Source organism: Amia ocellicauda, chromosome 3 (assembly GCF_036373705.1).
Source record: "Amia ocellicauda isolate fAmiCal2 chromosome 3, fAmiCal2.hap1, whole genome shotgun sequence".
Taxonomy (NCBI): domain Eukaryota; kingdom Metazoa; phylum Chordata; class Actinopteri; order Amiiformes; family Amiidae; genus Amia; species Amia ocellicauda.
The window spans coordinates 23,804,996-23,822,262 of record NC_089852.1 but is presented as its reverse complement, the minus strand read 5'-3'; the positions used below and the strand labels follow the sequence as shown (position 1 = coordinate 23,822,262).

At 42.2% G+C, this 17,267-nt stretch overlaps 2 protein-coding genes across 2 annotated transcripts in view; one reads left to right on the top strand and one right to left on the bottom strand.

The window, feature by feature from the left end:
* Nucleotides 1–5,346, bottom strand: part of rnd2 (Rho family GTPase 2) — a 46,205-nt gene extending 40,859 nt beyond the window's left edge. Inside the window, exons 1-2 of the mRNA XM_066698583.1 lie at nt 5,018–5,346; nt 4,358–4,445 (exon numbers count right to left, since the gene is read on the bottom strand). Coding sequence (XP_066554680.1) covers nt 4,358–4,445; nt 5,018–5,161 — 232 coding nt within the window. The 5' untranslated portion in view covers nt 5,162–5,346. The remainder of the gene's footprint in view (nt 1–4,357; nt 4,446–5,017) is intronic.
* A 6,234-nt stretch (nt 5,347–11,580) lies between these two features.
* Nucleotides 11,581–17,267, top strand: part of vat1 (vesicle amine transport 1) — a 36,049-nt gene continuing 30,362 nt past the window's right edge. Inside the window, exon 1 of the mRNA XM_066698581.1 lies at nt 11,581–12,303. Within this exon, the coding sequence (XP_066554678.1) occupies nt 11,893–12,303 (411 nt within the window). The 5' untranslated portion in view covers nt 11,581–11,892. The remainder of the gene's footprint in view (nt 12,304–17,267) is intronic.

The window sequence follows — 17,267 nt, the reverse complement described above, 5'->3', positions numbered from 1 at the left end:
ATTACAACAACTCTCTCCTGCTGGATTTTTACATTTAAGCTTTTATAATTATTTCTCAACCAAACTTTTACCCTTCAGCGAGAACATTTTAACCCCCCCCACCCATGAGTATCTGACCTCAGGTTTCAAAGGACAAGATTTGCCAAGGTGATCCACCCAGGACAAGAGTTAGTGTCAAATGCAACCTGTGAATTTCAATTTGGATGTAGATCAGGACCTGAATGGCTTTAGTGCCTTTGAGAAACCATTGGAGGCACTTCGGTATCTCTGAGGTGTCTTTCAAAGCTGTGATGGATGTTTGCGACTGCTGGAGTGGGGCCACCTGCTTTTCAGATTTTTTCTTGGGGGGGCGGGGGCAGCTGTGGGAGTCTGTAGCCGTTTACTGTGTGTTTTAATTGGATCTGTATCTAATCTGCAGCAGTGGTGTGAGCCTTCAGGCCACGCTGTCATTGTAAATGAGCAAACTGCTCTCGGAGGACTGGACTGCAGTAGCAAGCAACACTTGTAAAATAGAGTTTGATGTGTCTGCTGCTGAGAGCATTACATTCTTACTTTATTGAAGGAATGGAGGGGAAACAAAATGTTGCACTGTACTGCTATGAAACCTTAAATCGCCACCTTTCTTTTCTTGCTCGGTACACAGCCTTGTGGTCTCTCCAGGGGCTTCTATTAAATTCCATTGGCCGACATGAATAATTTTGCCTGCGGCCACCCTGTGCCTTTGCAGTCCCTTTGCTCCGAGGTTTGAAAACCAGCCGAAGAAGTTCGATAAAATCAAATTGCACTGTAAGCCTGCAAAATAGCCGACAGGGGCATAAAATAAAAAAGTGCTGTTATACAAAAGTACAAATGCTGGGAAATTGAGTCTGTATGGACGGTGCTCCCATTGCTACAGGGGCCACAGCCAAGCTAAACGTTTGAGCTGATCAACAGAAATACACTTACACATTCTTAATTCCTAAACCCGGCCCATACTATGAAATCAGAACAAATAAACACAAAAAATTGCACTAACAAATAGAAATGTATATGCAATGAAAATACCATGTGGGAAAATATACATGATCTCAGAGAGGCTTGCTCTCCATCACTGTGGGAAAGTCCACTGGGCTGAGGAATCTTTTTCCCACGCACCACAATGCGGGACTAAACTGTAGTTATGTCATATGTATAACAGGCCTGCAGACTGAGGCCATCCTCACAAAGCAGCCATTACAACCTGTAATTGCCCCCTGCAACTACCACAGGGTTGCGGTTAGTGTTTTACCCCCTGAGGCACTATTTTCCTATAATTTAGGCTAACACTCTCTTACCCCCCACTACGCCCTGCCCCAACACCCTGTCCTAGTTAGTCCTGTCTACCTGCCTTTCAACCTATAATCAACAGTCATTAAAGACATCTACATCCCAGTGTCTAACCCACTGGTGTATGTTTATAGTCAATGGTTGTATTCTTTACACTCCCAAAACAAGCACCTGTTTGACTCCTTGTCTGGCACCTGTCGGAAAAGACCTCAACATGTTAAACCATCACATTTGAATGGATTTACAACATGTCAACGTGTGACTGACAGGGCGAGGTTAGGTGGATGCAAAAAGCGCAAGACTTAAAGTAGGTATTAACTGCTGTGTTCATATATTTTTTTTCTTCTTCTCCCTGAGCTTCACCTTCAATTAAAAGGCTCGGGCAGTTTACAGAGTGAAAAGTAGCTGGATTCATTTAAGATTAATAGCTTTCGCTGGCATTTTAATTAAGCAACACAGACTAAAAAATATTTTACTGTTGATGCTGTATATTTAGAAATTAAACAGATACTCCGAGAAGGAATAAATAACAGGGCTAGGATTACATGTATTAATTAAAAAAAGGAAAGTTCACCACTTTCCTAATGTCCCACAGGAAACCCAACTTCAAACAAACATAATTTTAGTTGACATCATCTCTTAAAGACTGGGGAGGCAACCCAAAGTTTAAAATATATATGTTTGTACTTAGGACATGTCATGAAATAGCAGAGCATAAACCGGCTATGTCAGAGCTAACCCCGCTCCCTGTGGGGAAAGGGTCTGCGGGGGGGAGCGCTAATAATGACTCAGAAAAGGAAAGGGGGGGAATTTCAACACGCTTGCGGCACATGAGTTACCAGGTCACTAGTCTTTGAGTTTGGTTTGTAGGTGGAAGGCTGTGGGCGAAAAAGAGACGGGAGTTTGTACAGTTACTGAAACTGCCTATGCAAATGCGTCCAAAGTCATTACGCAGTGGTTACATATTCTGCAGTGGCAGCTGGAGCTGGGAATTTGCAGCGCCTCTGGCAATACTTCAGCTGTGTTCAGTGCCAGTGTGAGACGACATACGCGCCTATTTGTGTGTGTGCTTTGTATTGACAGCATGAATAGCACCCAAACCGGTCAAGAAAAATAAAAAGTGATAAAAAGAGTCAACACAAACACAACCGCAGCTCCGGCACTGCGCGCCTCGGGGCAGGGCTGCAGACTTTCTGAGCTGCACGCAGGGGCTAATTGAGTCAACACTGCAGGGCTCTCTGTGCGTTATTGGCAACCCAAATCTCTTGCGCCCCTGAGATCAAGTAGAACCTTCTTAATATAAAACGAAAAAATATACCTTTTTTTTTGTTAAATGCCAGATATTATATTAACACAAACATCTGCTCAGCGCAAGGCAAATAATCCCGAAACAGACTCGATGCCTCTTTACAATGGCGCACGCAACCTCACAAGTCAGAAGGTCCTGCTACAACACAGACACTACACCGGGCCTGCTCACGCAATATTTCACTGTGCCAAGCTATGCATCTGCACACGGTACAAATACTCAACATATCAAAAATAAAATCACTTTCAACTACCAGCAAGAGAAGAACTCGCTCTGGAAGATGTATGCGACGGCTTATTGTATTGCAATGATAAAGAAAGGGGGGATAGGGGGACAGGTGCACATGTAATTGCTTTAGTCAGCCAGGTTTTAACCGAGAATGAGTCACCTGCCGTTAGCGTTTATGTTACTGTCTGTTCCTGAATTTTAAACTGCCTTAACTGTACATTATAAAATGCTGGATTATATTAAACTAATACAGATGAACTGGCTTCCTTGTTATTTAATCAACTATCTTGATATGCGATTCTTGTTTGGTTGACTGGTTGGTTCTGTGCATTTTCTCGGAGAAACAACCGTATAGTTATTTTATAACTATGAAGAACTTGCCTTTTTATCATTTGCATACTTATAACTAATGTGTTAAATGTATCACATTCTGTGTGTGTTCCAGGTCAACATAATTACGTGTTAAACATCACCAAAGTACACAATAATGTGTCTTTTTAAACACAAGTATGTGTGGGAAAACACATTATTGTGTTAAAAGGACACACTATTGTGTTGTAATTTGGTCAATTTTAACATAAAAGTGTGTTGTCCTTGAACAAACACAGAATGTGTTACATTTAACGCATTAGCTCTAAGAGTAGGGTCACAAGATCTAGCCAACTACAAATACAAAACTGGAAACTTAGGAGAATGACAGTGTGTACAATATTCCTGCAGCATGTGCTAATATTTCCCGTCAAAATCAATATGACATTACCAAAGCTTTATCCAACTGTGAATCAGCCAAATAGCCATTGATCATTTGATCATACAGGGAAACAGTAATGGATCTTATAATCGTATACAACACACTGACAGGAGGAACAAATGAAAGCTTTTGTTTTACTTGAGAGAAGGAAACAAATACAGTTGCAAGGTCAGCTTCAGCAGCGCTCACGGCAGCAACACGCAGCATCTTAGCCAACACCGCAGCCGGCCTGGCGCAGAGCTGCTCATTGCGCCACGGAGCGCAAGCCGGCCTGGCGCAGAGCTGCTCATTGCGCCACGGAGCGCAAGCCGGCCTGGCGCAGAGCTGCTTCTGCCAGTGGCTGGGAAAGCGACCGTCAAATAAAGTGCCAGACAGCCTGACAAACTAGACCTGAGGCACCAGGAACTGACAACAATGAAGATAAGCGGACCCTTTTTGTATAAGAGGAAGATATATCTAAGTTAGCCCACATTTTGTAGGTTTGCATACTAAGACCAAACCCCACAAAGCACATGGAAGTAGTCGGTTGGTAAATATCTGCTAATATCAATCTCGGTTATAGAGTGTGCTTTAAGGGCTGCATACACTGAAAGGGCTCCCCGATGTCATTTAAAAGTTTGCTTTAAAGCGCTTTTAGGCATGTAAGACTGCAGAGCCGATACGACCCAGAACACCCATTCGCCATCTGTTCATAAACCCCCCCCCGCCCCGACACTCTGCCGCGTCCACCCATCACCTGAGCCGAGAAGATGGACCGGGCTTACCTGAAGTGTCCCACATGTTCAGCTCGATCCTCTGCTTGTCGATCTCGAAGCTCGCCGTGTAGTTCTCGAACACCGTGGGCACGTAGTTCTGCAACACAGAGCCGCGCTGTTACACTGGCAAGCGGCGCACAGCAGACACATCGATAAAACATGGCCCTGCTGCTGTGCAATGCAACCGTTTCTTGTTTTTCTCAGATAGGATGTCCCAGACAGTGTCACATTATAGTGTATGGTGATCTGTGGTGTGGTTCTGCAAAGGGACATAACTGGGTCGGAAATGTGTCTTAACTTGCCAGGCTTCTTTCACGACGTTTCCAAGCGCTACATCGGGGCTCATTAAGATGACTTGACAATTGGTGTTTATGTTTTGGTGCGGCATCATAATGACTGTTTTGATTCCCCCCGCGCATTTGACCGCTTACTGTTATTACAGCTTTTCCGCTAAATACACCCCCCGTCTAGATAGATTGGCTGTCTTGCTTCTCGGGGTAATTTCTGAAACTTTAATGCCGGGCTATTCCTGGTGATGCCCGACGGCGCCCGCCTATCCTTCTACAATTGGGTTGCAATGGAAATCAACACATGAATAACTACCCCCTACTCTTGTACGCATGCACATATACATGTGTTACTGTGCGGAGTAATAGGAAACAAAGTTACCTCCGGGTAGCAGTCCTTTGCAAATACATGCAACAACGCCGTTTTCCCACATTGCGTGTCCCCGACCACTACAATCTTACAGCGGCTCATCTGGCTCTCCATGATGTTGCGTCTGTGCCGATTGATCCGGTATCTTCTCTTCATTTACAATCCGGTGGGTCTGGAGAGAAGCTGTAATATCCCCAAATATGCGTCGCTGCGCTGCTCGCTCTCTCTCTCTCTCTCTCTCTCTCTCTCTCTCTCTCTCTCTCTCTCTCTCTCTCGCTGCCGTGCCTTCTGCGCCCTGTTTCCCACGGTGCTCACTCAGTCTGCGGCATCTCCTTGTCTGAGCCCGGCGCTTGGTTTTGAGCAAGCCAAGTTTTCGATAGCCCTGCCTACGTGCCCACACGCCCAATGAGCAAGTATCTGCGATTATGCATGAGCTGCTGTGGCTCCGGTATCCAAAAAAAATAAATAAAAAAAATACATGCCATGATGCGTTTGGCTGGGTTGGTATTGCCAGCAGAAAGTGAGTTATTGCTTAGGCATTGCTATTGACACATACCAAACAAGTGTGTAGGAAGGGGATGTACAACAGATGTGTTTTGATGGAACCTGTGAGCAAGGGATGAAACCCGCAATTTAGAAAGAAAAGAACTGAAACGAAGAAGATACCTGTTTATTGACTATTATAATAACTATGTGCTTGTGTTCAGTTTACTCACTGACTTGTCTGACTGCGCACACATACACAAATAATGACATGTTCACGATTACGAAAATACATAGGTCTGTTTTATGTCATTATTATTATTATTTATTTATCAGCTGACGCCCTTATGCAGAGCGACTTACATAAAATAAGAGCATTACAGAAGTGCAATAATACAATACAGATCAAAGCATAATACAATTATATTAAGTGCATAGGAAAATATACAGTTAATACAAAATACAAGTCCTACATCCTAGATTGTAATAGCTAATAAGTGCAGACAAGATGTGAATTCATAGTTAAGAGTTAAGGGGAAGGGGGCATAGTTGAAATCAAAATAAACATTAGTACTAGCAATGTAAAAGCAAGCAGTAGGATGAAACGTTATATAAAGTGCAATTTTACAGGAGAGCTGAGCCACACAGGGGAACTGTCTTAACAGCTGAAACCAACATGCCCTGTAATAATTGCATTTCTATATAGACTACCTTGCATTTTGTAAGCATTGCCAAATCTGCAGTTTAAAATATTCAAATAAATGTAGATTTAACCAGGAGTATCTTGTACTAATTACATGCCTTTAATCTAAATAATTGCTCAAATGTACTGAACTGCAAGATGGATAGTATTGGGGGCTGATTGGCCAAAAAAAACAACTGTAGATTGTGTTAAACCTTTTTTTTTTCTGGATTGTTTTTGTTTTTTAGTTATCATGTAATGTATTATTATTATTATTATTATTATTATTATTATTATTATTATTATTATAGTGTTGTTGTTGTTGTTGTTGTTGTTGTTGTTATTGTATAGTTCAAAAGCTAAACCTTTTGCACAACAAACCAACCAGTGGGAACTTGGTATAGGAAAGAAAAGGCATCTGTTGAATGTGCAGTTTTGTCCTGAAACAGAGGAAGGCGGTGCAGATCTCGGCTCACCACAAGAGGGCGCTCCATCACCCGTAATAGCCAGAATACTCTAAAATACATGTTATTCCATTATGATGTTGAACTGCATACATGACCATTTAAACTCATATCTACAGTACTCTAACCTCCACCTCTGTGAAATGGCTGGGGTTAACACAGCACGCAAAAGGGGTTGTTGACAGCATTTCTGCATAACTTTCCAGATTCCCTAATTACTCATGGGCATTTACAAAAAAACGTGTTTCATATGCACCCATATAAACATACCCACCCACACATATGCTACATACGTTTTAGATAATAAAACATTTTCTAAATCACTTCTACATTGCACTGTTCAAAGAAGATCTCTTCTTCAGGCCCACACTGCCATCTTTCGCTAATACATGGCACTGCACCCCCAATGCCCCGCACCTGATCCCAGTTGCTGGCGTATCGTCTGAACAAAGACAGCCTTCTATTGTACAGTTGCTTTTATTGCAGATGTTAAAAACACACGTCTGTATACCCGCCACACAACCCAGTTCCGAGGCGATGCTGGCGGGGCCGTGCCTTGCACTGATTGCAATTCCTTCCTCACAGGACGCTTCTGCATCACATGAAAGCCTTTTCAGTTGACTGGCACTGCCTCCTGCCTGCCCCTGGGCACATGCGTTGCAAGTCAGCAGACATTTCAGAATATATATATATATATTTTTTTTATTATTATTATTATTATTTTTTCAGCATTTCAAATACATATTCATGTTTGCACTAAAGTTTCAAACATTTTGCAAAATATTACCGGATTGGAAAATGTCAGCAAGAGATCTGGGGCCCCATTACTTTTAACAGACCCCCAGAGGTCCAGCTCTTATATCTTAACTAGAGCCGCTGGGCTTCTTGTACTTTTACAAGAGACACTTTACTCTCCCCCTGAAGCACCTGTAATGTTAACAGAGCTTGTGGAGGAAGCTCTCATATTTCTATTGGAGTCCCTGTTCAGTTATTAGACACAGAATTATGCAGATTCATATACATGTGTAACGATTATGATCAATGTACAGTTTTATCTTTGTGTTACGTAATGAGTGTAAAGAGGAAGTGCCCTAATGCTGTAAATTGCATTGTTGTGCCAATAGGTGGCAGTATATTACAGCTGATTTCTGTTCTGCATATACACAGCGCAGCCAAATGCATTTAAACACAATGAACCTGGAAATTCAATACTCCCACTGTACTGATGAAGCACAGAAAGAGATTTTAATATGACTTTCAATCTGTCTTTATACGTCGTACTATGTTGCTGTCAATGACGGGCACTTCTGTGGTAATGTTTCCAACAATTCAGTGAGTCACCATGCAGATCTTCTGATACGTTAGCAAAAGAGCATCCAATTGTTCCTCTGCGTTTGGACAACAGAGGAAATGAAACTGGGACAACAGAGCAGCAGACTGTGCCCGTGCTGTTTTGGTCAAGGGAGCTACATCCTGGCCTCACATTTACTTTTTCCAGTGACCACTTCCTTCCTGCTGTAACTGCACATGACAACAGCCCCCACTTTTTAAAGAACAAGAGAGAGAGAAAACAGACGACTTCAGGGCCCATCCCAGTGCATGTTGCAGATTATTTACTGCAGCCTATAAATGTAAATATAAATATAAGTGTGTATATCAGTAGTAGCAGCACTATTTCCAAAGAGGTGTGTGATTTGCTTTGTCAGCAGTGCACTGCTAGGTAAATTCTCTGCAGACTATGCTTGGTTGGATATGGAAAAAAACAAAAAAAACCTGAATAAATATTACAGGGATCTGTCAAAATGCTCCTTAGATCTCTGCTTAAGTCTCACTTTCACCTCATATGGCCATTGGCAGAAACTCTGACTGAATGAAATTCATGCAGTGGCTCCATCACAATAAAGAAACAAAACACGGGCCAGAGCACACACATTGGAGTAAAGTGTACTTGAGGACACACTTCCTTAGTCATAGAGTTGTCAATGTTTGAAACTGCTTGACCGTGTTGTGGGAGCTGACTGACCAGCTTCCTTTACATTCGTTTGTCAAGTTCCTGGGGTGAATTACCTAAGAGCAACTTTACAAGGAACATGCACCCAAGAGCCTACATGTGTCTGTAACCGTGTTTATCTACTTCTGCCAAAACCACAGAGCTCTGGTCTTGTGTCTTGTAACAATTGTTGTTCTTCTGTCTTGGAAAAGTGTAAGCTTTCAACCACAACAAAAGTAACAGCCAAAAGCTTATTTTTTATTTTGTTTTTTCCTTCCCTGGGTAGGGAATAGGGAAGTTGGTGACAATGCAGCTTGTTCACATTAAAGACCCCATGTCTAATCACATGCTGGAATGCATAAACAACCTTTTCCTGTAGATCCCTCTCTACTCAATTCAGAAACTGTAAGACTGTGACCTTACATCTGTGGGAACACTGGGAGGGGAGATACAATGGGTGAAGATTGTGGATAAGCACTGTTACCAACAGGGTTTGTCTATTTAGATCTAATATTTACTACATTATTTTTATAATATGGCTTGTGTTGAGTCTTACAAGGAAAAAAAAAAGCAGTTTATGGATGTGCTGTCATGGACGAAGGGAATGAATGCAAGCTGACCTACTCAATGCGATTGCATCAGATTGCATTAAGATCACTAACTTCAGGAACATGTGAAATGCACTTAAGGGCTAAAATGAGTTTCAAAACCTCAAGCATCTGCAAAATGATCTTCAAGTAATAAACACTGCACTACATTTCCCTTGGCCTAAGTGTGACCACAAACTTTATAAGAACATAATAGCACTTAAGAAGAAAAAAAATATTGATAAATGTATATGTAAATGCTTTCTAGAGACCATAATGTATGTTAAAATGAAATGCATAGGTATTAAGCATTGTACATTCACGTCACTAAAAGTTTTTTTTCAACATATCAGCAAATAATTAAAAAAACACAGACATACAGGAAAACACCAACTGAAACTTCTTCTCTGTTTTTTTCTTTTTTTTAAACAGGTTAGAGATTTCGGAAGTCAGTAACAATGTGCCAAGTTGAAATGACAATTTATGACTGGAATTGAATAATTGTGTGTATAAACAGCCTTTTCCTGTGAGTCTTTCTCCACTATTGAAGAGGGAGGCTGTGACCTTGAATGCAATGCTAGTGAAAAAATAAAACATGGTAGAGTTTTGTTTAGTCCCTGCCTATGTAATGCTTTCACACTCCTTCATTCTTTGAAATTTAGATTTGTCTTTACATAACCTTCATCTGATGATCTGTATGGCCTTCGAAATTGTCTTCAGCCTTTCTATGTATGTATTTTCAATATGTGACTGATAACTCTCACCAGCAAGAGTGGCCATGGCTGTAGTGTATCAACAGAGTGAACACTATCAGGCTTGCAATCTATGACTGATGTTTCCAGGGTTGTGGGTCAATTCTAGCTTTTCCATTACGATTCCGTGTGTAATTCCAGTTCCAGTAGAGCCCATTTTGTCAATGGCAAAAAAAACAGAAATTGGAATTTGGAATGGGGTCTGAAAAATGGAATTGGAATTGTTCCCAAGCCTGGATGATTCCTTGTTTCAATTTCTCATTGATGCTGTAGAGTTGTGTGTTTCTCACATTTTTACAACAGGCCAACGCCATCGTAAGTCACTACACCAGTTCAAGGCATGGTCAGTGATGGCCCAGGTTGGTCTACTATAATAAAGTAGCCAGGTGGTGGAGATGGCTCCTTCTTGAGGAAACCTCCACCTATTTGTTATCTACCTTGCGTTCTCTCTTTATCTCCCAAACACACCTTAGAGGACGTGTTCTTTTCCATGCCGCAGGAAGATTGCATTTCTGATAGTTGTTCTCCTTCCAGTGGTCAAATTCACAGGAAAATAACATCCAATTTCCTCTGTTTGTTTCCCACTTCCTGCCCATTTAGGGAGACATATTCTTTTTTTTCTTTTTTTTTGGGCTCTGTTTGTTGAAAGCTGAAATCCGCCTCAAACCGTCTGTCTTAATGTTTCTCATCCTCATCTCATCAGATACAAAATGGCAGACATATTTATAGAACGACAGATTATTTCAATCACTGGCAGAGAATGGTTGCATTACTTCATATATATTAGTAGTATTGCATGGTGCCATGGAGTAAAATCCATAGAGACAATGGGAAAAAAAAAATCTGTTGCAAATTCTTAATGAAAGAAAACTGATTATTAGCTAGAATGTATCCAAACTGTGTGATTTAATTACATGTCTACTTCAGAAAAGTAATAATAATGATTCATTTAGCTGGTATTTTTATTTTTTTAGAAATGTACTCATACCTAAACATCAATTGTGTTTAATGAGGTCTGCCCTGTGCTGAGTCTAAACCATCTCTACATGACTTAAAATGCAAAATTAATTGTATCCTTAGAAACTGAGGATTTGCTGGTTATTGATACAAAGTGGTGGCTCTCCATCTAAAGGTGGGTATTCATTAGGATTGGCATTGATCAGTAACACTGCTTTAGTGTTACTCAGCACAGTCAGCAACCCAACAGTGCCTCGCATTGCAAATGAGTCATTGCCGCGGAAAAGTGCTGCCCTCTAGCGGTGTACTGTGAGGCGCATGGACGAGTTCCCACAGTTCACCCCGTTCCTCATTAGCGTTTCTAAATCATAAATGATTTCCCTCGCAGTTAACACTTTTAATGGAAAGCATGCATATGCCTTCATTTATGTGATGAATAATAAACAATATTAGACACGCAGCAGATGCATTCTTTCAGTGAACTTCACTCTGCAGCAACTGGGCACTGCAACACAATTATGGCAATTAACGACTTGCCCCACAAAAGCGAGAAACGTCACATCTGGGAGGCCAGGACCAAGTAGCCGGGTTGTAACGCACTGATAACGCTGTCGCAGCAGTGGAGTAGCCTGCGCCCGCCTCTATAAGATCCGCGGCGCTGCGTCCGCTCCCACACCCCCAGTCCGTGGTTTCGCTCTCGCCGCCTCGTCCCACTCGGGTTGCTCGGAGCGCACAGCTGTCAGCTTGTGGGAGCAGCTCCGCGGATCGGTCGCCTACTTCGGCTCACACTGTAGTCTAGAGTTGCAGGGCTCGGCTGAGGGGTTGCGTCCTAGCTTTGGTGCGTTTCTGTTCGGCTTCATAACCTTTTCTCTCCCCGGAGCCTGCGCTGAGACCTCTCTGCCATCCAATCCGCTTAATTTAGCATTTAATTTAATTTCCGTGCTGTGAATTTAGCGACGCAGATCTTTGAAGATGTCTGGAGAAGAAGCACCTGCTCAGCAGCCACAGAAGCCCGAAGAACAAAAGCAAGACCCCAAGCCAACCGAGGAGCCCAAGCCGGAGCCCCAGGCGGCGGCGGCGGCGGCGGACGCGGCGGCAGAGACGGCGCCCGAGAAAGCGCCCGAGGAAGACGTGGTCACCTACCGGTCCCTGGTGCTCTCCGGCTATGGGGGCTACGACAAAGTGAAGCTGCAGGTGAAGAAGGGGATGCCCAGCCCCAAAGCCGGGGAGGTGGTGGTGCGGGTCAAGGCTTGCGGCTTGAATTTTGCCGACTTGTTGGCCAGACAGGGTCTCTACGACCGGCTGCCCTCCCCGCCCTTCAGCCCCGGGATGGAGTGCTCGGGGGTCGTGGAGATCGTGGGGGAAGAAGTGACGGACAGAAAAGTAAGTTTGCGGGTCTCTTTGTTTGCAGAGATGCAGAAAAGCAGTGCAGGGCACACTTGGCTGTGTCTTGCAGGTTTCTTCATACTGCTGTGATAAAGGTGCATCTTTATTGATGCAGATTGCACCCCCCAATATTTCCAAATAGACCGAGTTCCCTATGGGCAAGGAAAACATAACGGTCACAAACCGAATATTTCCCTTTTAAGCTATTTTCACTATTTTCCCAGACTAAGCTTTTTTTTTTAGTATTTGTTAGATGATACTAGTTAAGTCTTACTAGTAATGAGCAACCCCACAATATCGTTTTATTTCTTTTGCTTATGACACTTATTACAAAGTCTCTCTTGCATTCATCTGAAAAAAGCAAAGTACTTTGATTGCACAGTTGTCTTTCAGGTATAGAAAACGTCGTTTTAAATTTGCATGCAAATAAAGACCTACATTAATTATTTTCATTGTTAATGCCCGAATTGAAACAACGTGCACGGTGATGGATGGGAGCTTAAGTTTAATTAAACCTTATCGCTGATTCGTATAGCCACCGCCCATGGTTTTTATCGGGCATAAACAATGTGCGTCGCTCTGCGCATGTCCGATCGACACCTCCAACTTGGAGTTATTTTGGCACTAAACGTAGACTGACGAGAAGCTGCAGTCTAATAATATCGAAGTGTCTTTTTCTTCAGGAAATGCTTTGCGAGTGCGGTTACTGCCATTTCGGTTCAGTGGGGGGGAAACATTGGCTGTTGAGAAATCCGCTACGTGCATTGTAAAGTTGCACCCTTAGAAAAGCTAACGGGCCACTGTGCTTTAAGGCGTCGATACATGTATCCGTGTGTCCACGCATTAGGATTGTGCTGTATTTTCTCTCCAGCCGGCAGTTTTGCAGAATAGGATGCGGAAAGTGATGGACGTGGGTTGCTGTAGGGATAGGTGACGAGAAGGGCGAGGCTCGTACTACTGAGATGTAGGGAAAATGTACATGAGACGCTTTCTTTTGTCGAGATCTATGAAATCTCTTCAATGCATGTAAAGTTAGACAAATGCATAATTGCAACCACTTCCGATTATCACTCGTGTGCTTTTGAACGAATAGTAATGTCGAATTATTGTTCATGCGGCATAAACACGTGAAGCAAAGGATGCCAGTATAGTATAGACCTTAATACTTTTTTTTTTCCCTTGCAAACAAACCTGTGCTAAACTGAGTGAAGGCTGTGTTAGTTATGCTGGAGATGCAGAACAGGAGAACGTTATATGAGCCGCTGGCCTTTTAAAATGCTTAATGTGAATTTATGTACACTATGCAATCATTTGGACCGCGAATAAATAACTTCATAAAGGATGACAAATGTTTTGGATGTGGAATGTGACGGATAATTATGACGGCATGTCGTAAAACAACGGGTGGGGTACGTGTAACGATTGTGTTGCCTCCTCGTCACCAGTCAAGTCGTGGTAGTTGTATCTCCCCAGTGATTAACAATGCTAACTGATGGTGGTTTTCTGCAACGCCTGAAAGTCTGGCATGGTCTGTAGCTGTGTCCCTGCATCGTTTCATCTCACCCCTCACAGCATGCATGCCAGTAGCATTGAAGGATCATATAGGCTGCAGATCCGTCTTTCTGGAATCGGTCCCATTGTTTATGATCAACCCCACCCAGTGCTGAATTCCCAATGATTTCCCAGTGACCAAGCATGCACTCAAGCAAACTCGGCCGGCTCGTTTTCTCTTCATGTGGCCGGATAATCCCAGACCTACAGTAATGCATGATGTCTGAGGGTGAAGATTAGTTTTGTGTGCTAAAGCCCACGCCGTTAAACGCCACCTTCCCTGGAAGCTACTTTCCCAGACGCTTCCTGAATGAATGGGCTGCTGCAGAAATGTCACTGCAGGGGCCACATGTGTCCAATAACCGATCTCGCCCCAAGGCGTTATGCGTGCAAATTCAATTTCTCGAGAAATGCAGGGCATCAAATGCAAATGAAGGGCGGCACTGTATCTGTATCATCCTGTGGACATTTGATGGGGGGTGGCTTGTGCGAGATCGTGTGCATTGGTCTTGCGCTCGCATTTGGGTGTGGGCAGTGATATTGAGACAAACTGCTGTTGAAAGGTTTTCGGTGATCGATGCAAATCAATGCTATTTTGTTCTCCATATCCGATTTATGTTTCGACCTTAACTTTCAGGTGTTTCTGGTATGTTTTTGGCGTCAGATCTTTAACCTCCAGCAGTAGGCCTTAAATGGTGTGAGCTTCTATTGATTCATTGCACTGGTTTTAATTAGCTTAACCGGTAAGCACTGCCATCTTTACCAGTGGTTTTCCATTTGGGGGTCAGTGCAGCTGTGATCCAAAAGGGGTCGCTGTGATGCGACGAGACAGGTTCCTATACTCGTTCAGGAGAACAATTTGACTGGAAGGCACTATTTGAATCGCTCTGCTTAATGTATCAGTGAATCTGATTTCTCTCTGAAAGGGGTTAAATCTGCTCTCTTATTAATTCCATCTGTTAGACTATGAGCTTTAAACAAATGATGCACACTTGTTAGTTGCATGATCTGTAATGCAAATGAATAGCTTAAATGCTGCAATGAGGCATGGCAGTGAGTGAGTTCTGCAGACTATACCATCTAACAAGAATATTTCCATTCAAACATTTTGCAGTGCACTTTTCATTGTAAAAAATGTACTCCTTAACAGTTAAGTACTGTACAATGGCTCCAGCTGCATTGTAACAGAACTTATGAAAAGCCCTATAAAGTATAATGTTTACAAAGAGGTAGGCGGTCTAAATCAACTGCTCCCCCTCCCCCCAAAATGTGTATATTGCTGCTATAATTTCTTTAGTTTGGTAACACCTTATTCCCTTTTGGATTTAATTAATCTATTTGCATACATTTAAATGGTTTGCAAGTTAAAATGAGTAATTTACGCAAGTTATTTCCATGTTTCAGAATACACACACTACTCTAGTTGTGTAACTAGGCCCAAGCTGACTTGACAACGTCTGAGCCAATCAGAGTTTGTCAATGTAATGCATTGTTTCAGTGCTGCTTCTGTGCCCGTGTCTGTGAGGGATGATACCTTGGCATTGTAGCTGGGAAAACCTGACCTGTGCCAAAACTCCTAAATGTATCTGGAGTCCTATCATAAGATACCCAAAGACATCCCTCCCTACACATACCAGAATAGGACAAGTGAATCGGTCGGCTTATTAGTGTCTGGCATGCATCCTGGATTCAAAGGAGATAATTGTGTTCTACTCAAGATGACTTTTTTTTTAAGAAGGAATTGCATGTATCAAATCAAACCAGGACAGAGTTGAGCTTTTCTTTAGTTTGCATAATTTGTTTCTTTTCAAATTAACAGAATGCTTGAGAACTAGAACTCTGACCTGACAGGGTTAAAATAGAATACTGGGCAAGATATCGTTGAAATGTATTTATGCATAGGGTAGGGGGTAGCGGTCATGTGTGAATTATTTCACACTTCGCATTTTCTATGTTGTCTGGAAAATATTTTCTATTGGATAAAGACCATTTGATGTTAAAATCCTAAAACTAACCTTGTGATCTCCACAACAACTATTACAAAAAAACAAGCTGAAGTTTCAAAATCCTGAGTTGCTTTATCTCATGATCTTGACCTAAGCAGTTTTTGTTTTTAGTTTTTCATTCTGTTCAAGCTAGGTCCATATGCTTTCAATTTACTCGCTCTGTCCCACATTGTCATTCTGGTATTTCCTTCCAAAATGTCTGCAGTGTTGCATTAAGTAGAGGACGCATTCCAGATATTTTTGTTTTCTGGGTTTAAACATTTCCCAGAAAATTGTTTTTTAAAGAAACTAGGTAAATTGTTCTAATTAGCAATATGTTTTGTCTTGCTGTCTTACCTGTTTTAATCAGTATTTCTTATTTGTATTGGTTTTCATGAAGGGGAAAAAATGTAAAGAATTTCTTAACCATTCCCAGCGACCGCTTGTGTAAAGACTTCTCAAAGCTGAAATAATTTGACTATGGGGAATCGGGAAGGCTTAAGAAAATCGATTGGAAATCAATAAATGTATTTTTAAATTTGTTTAAACCATATAATTGGAGTCCGGAGATCCCCTTCGAAAGCAAAAACACAAAAAAGAGATTCTGCAGCTGCCACACCTTGGTTTTGGACCAATGAATGATGTTGCTTTCAACGGGTTCATTCAATCTGCAGGCTTGGACTGATATGGTCTTTAATTGATCTTTACCATATCTAATTAAATATGCAAGGAAATGAAAAGCCCCTTGTCATGATGTGTAATGATCCAGAGAGCAGCCTAATTTGAGTGGATTGAAAGAGACTTTAATCTCTCCTTGACATTAATAACGGTGATGGGGCTTTCTCTCAGGAATGCATGTTTTGATGTTTAGAAGGTTTTGACTTTTGGCAGCTCTCCATGCAGCATGAGCCATCGGGGTAGGCTGCCTATTGTGTTATCCTCATAAGAAGGAAGCTGGAAAGCTTCAGTGTTGCGGCAGTGGAATAACTAGAAAACAGGAAGAGCTTTCCAAAACTGGGCCAAAGCTTTTTCCTGACTCCTTTCTGCTGCTCCTCCCTCTTCCTACAGTGGCCGGGAAGTTTATAAGTTGGTTTTCCTTTGGGATGAGCCTGCAGCTAGAGACTTCACCTCAGATGGATGTTGAGTTAACTGCTGTAAACCCCTCTTACTGTACTTTTAAATCAATTACTGTATTCTGATGACCCCTTTAAAGAGACGTTGAAAGTTCCAGTATTAGATGCACATCACTGCTTTTGAGGTCGGCCTTTATTGGCCACTTTTCTTCATAAATCCAAACTTTGGCAAAGGTAAAGCTGTGGTCTGTTGTTGGCTCCACTATTCATTTTCCATTTGTTGCTACATGGTCTCAAGTTCCTGTCCATCAGAAGTTGTTTAGAAGTCTTGGCATTGCAGAGACATTAGATT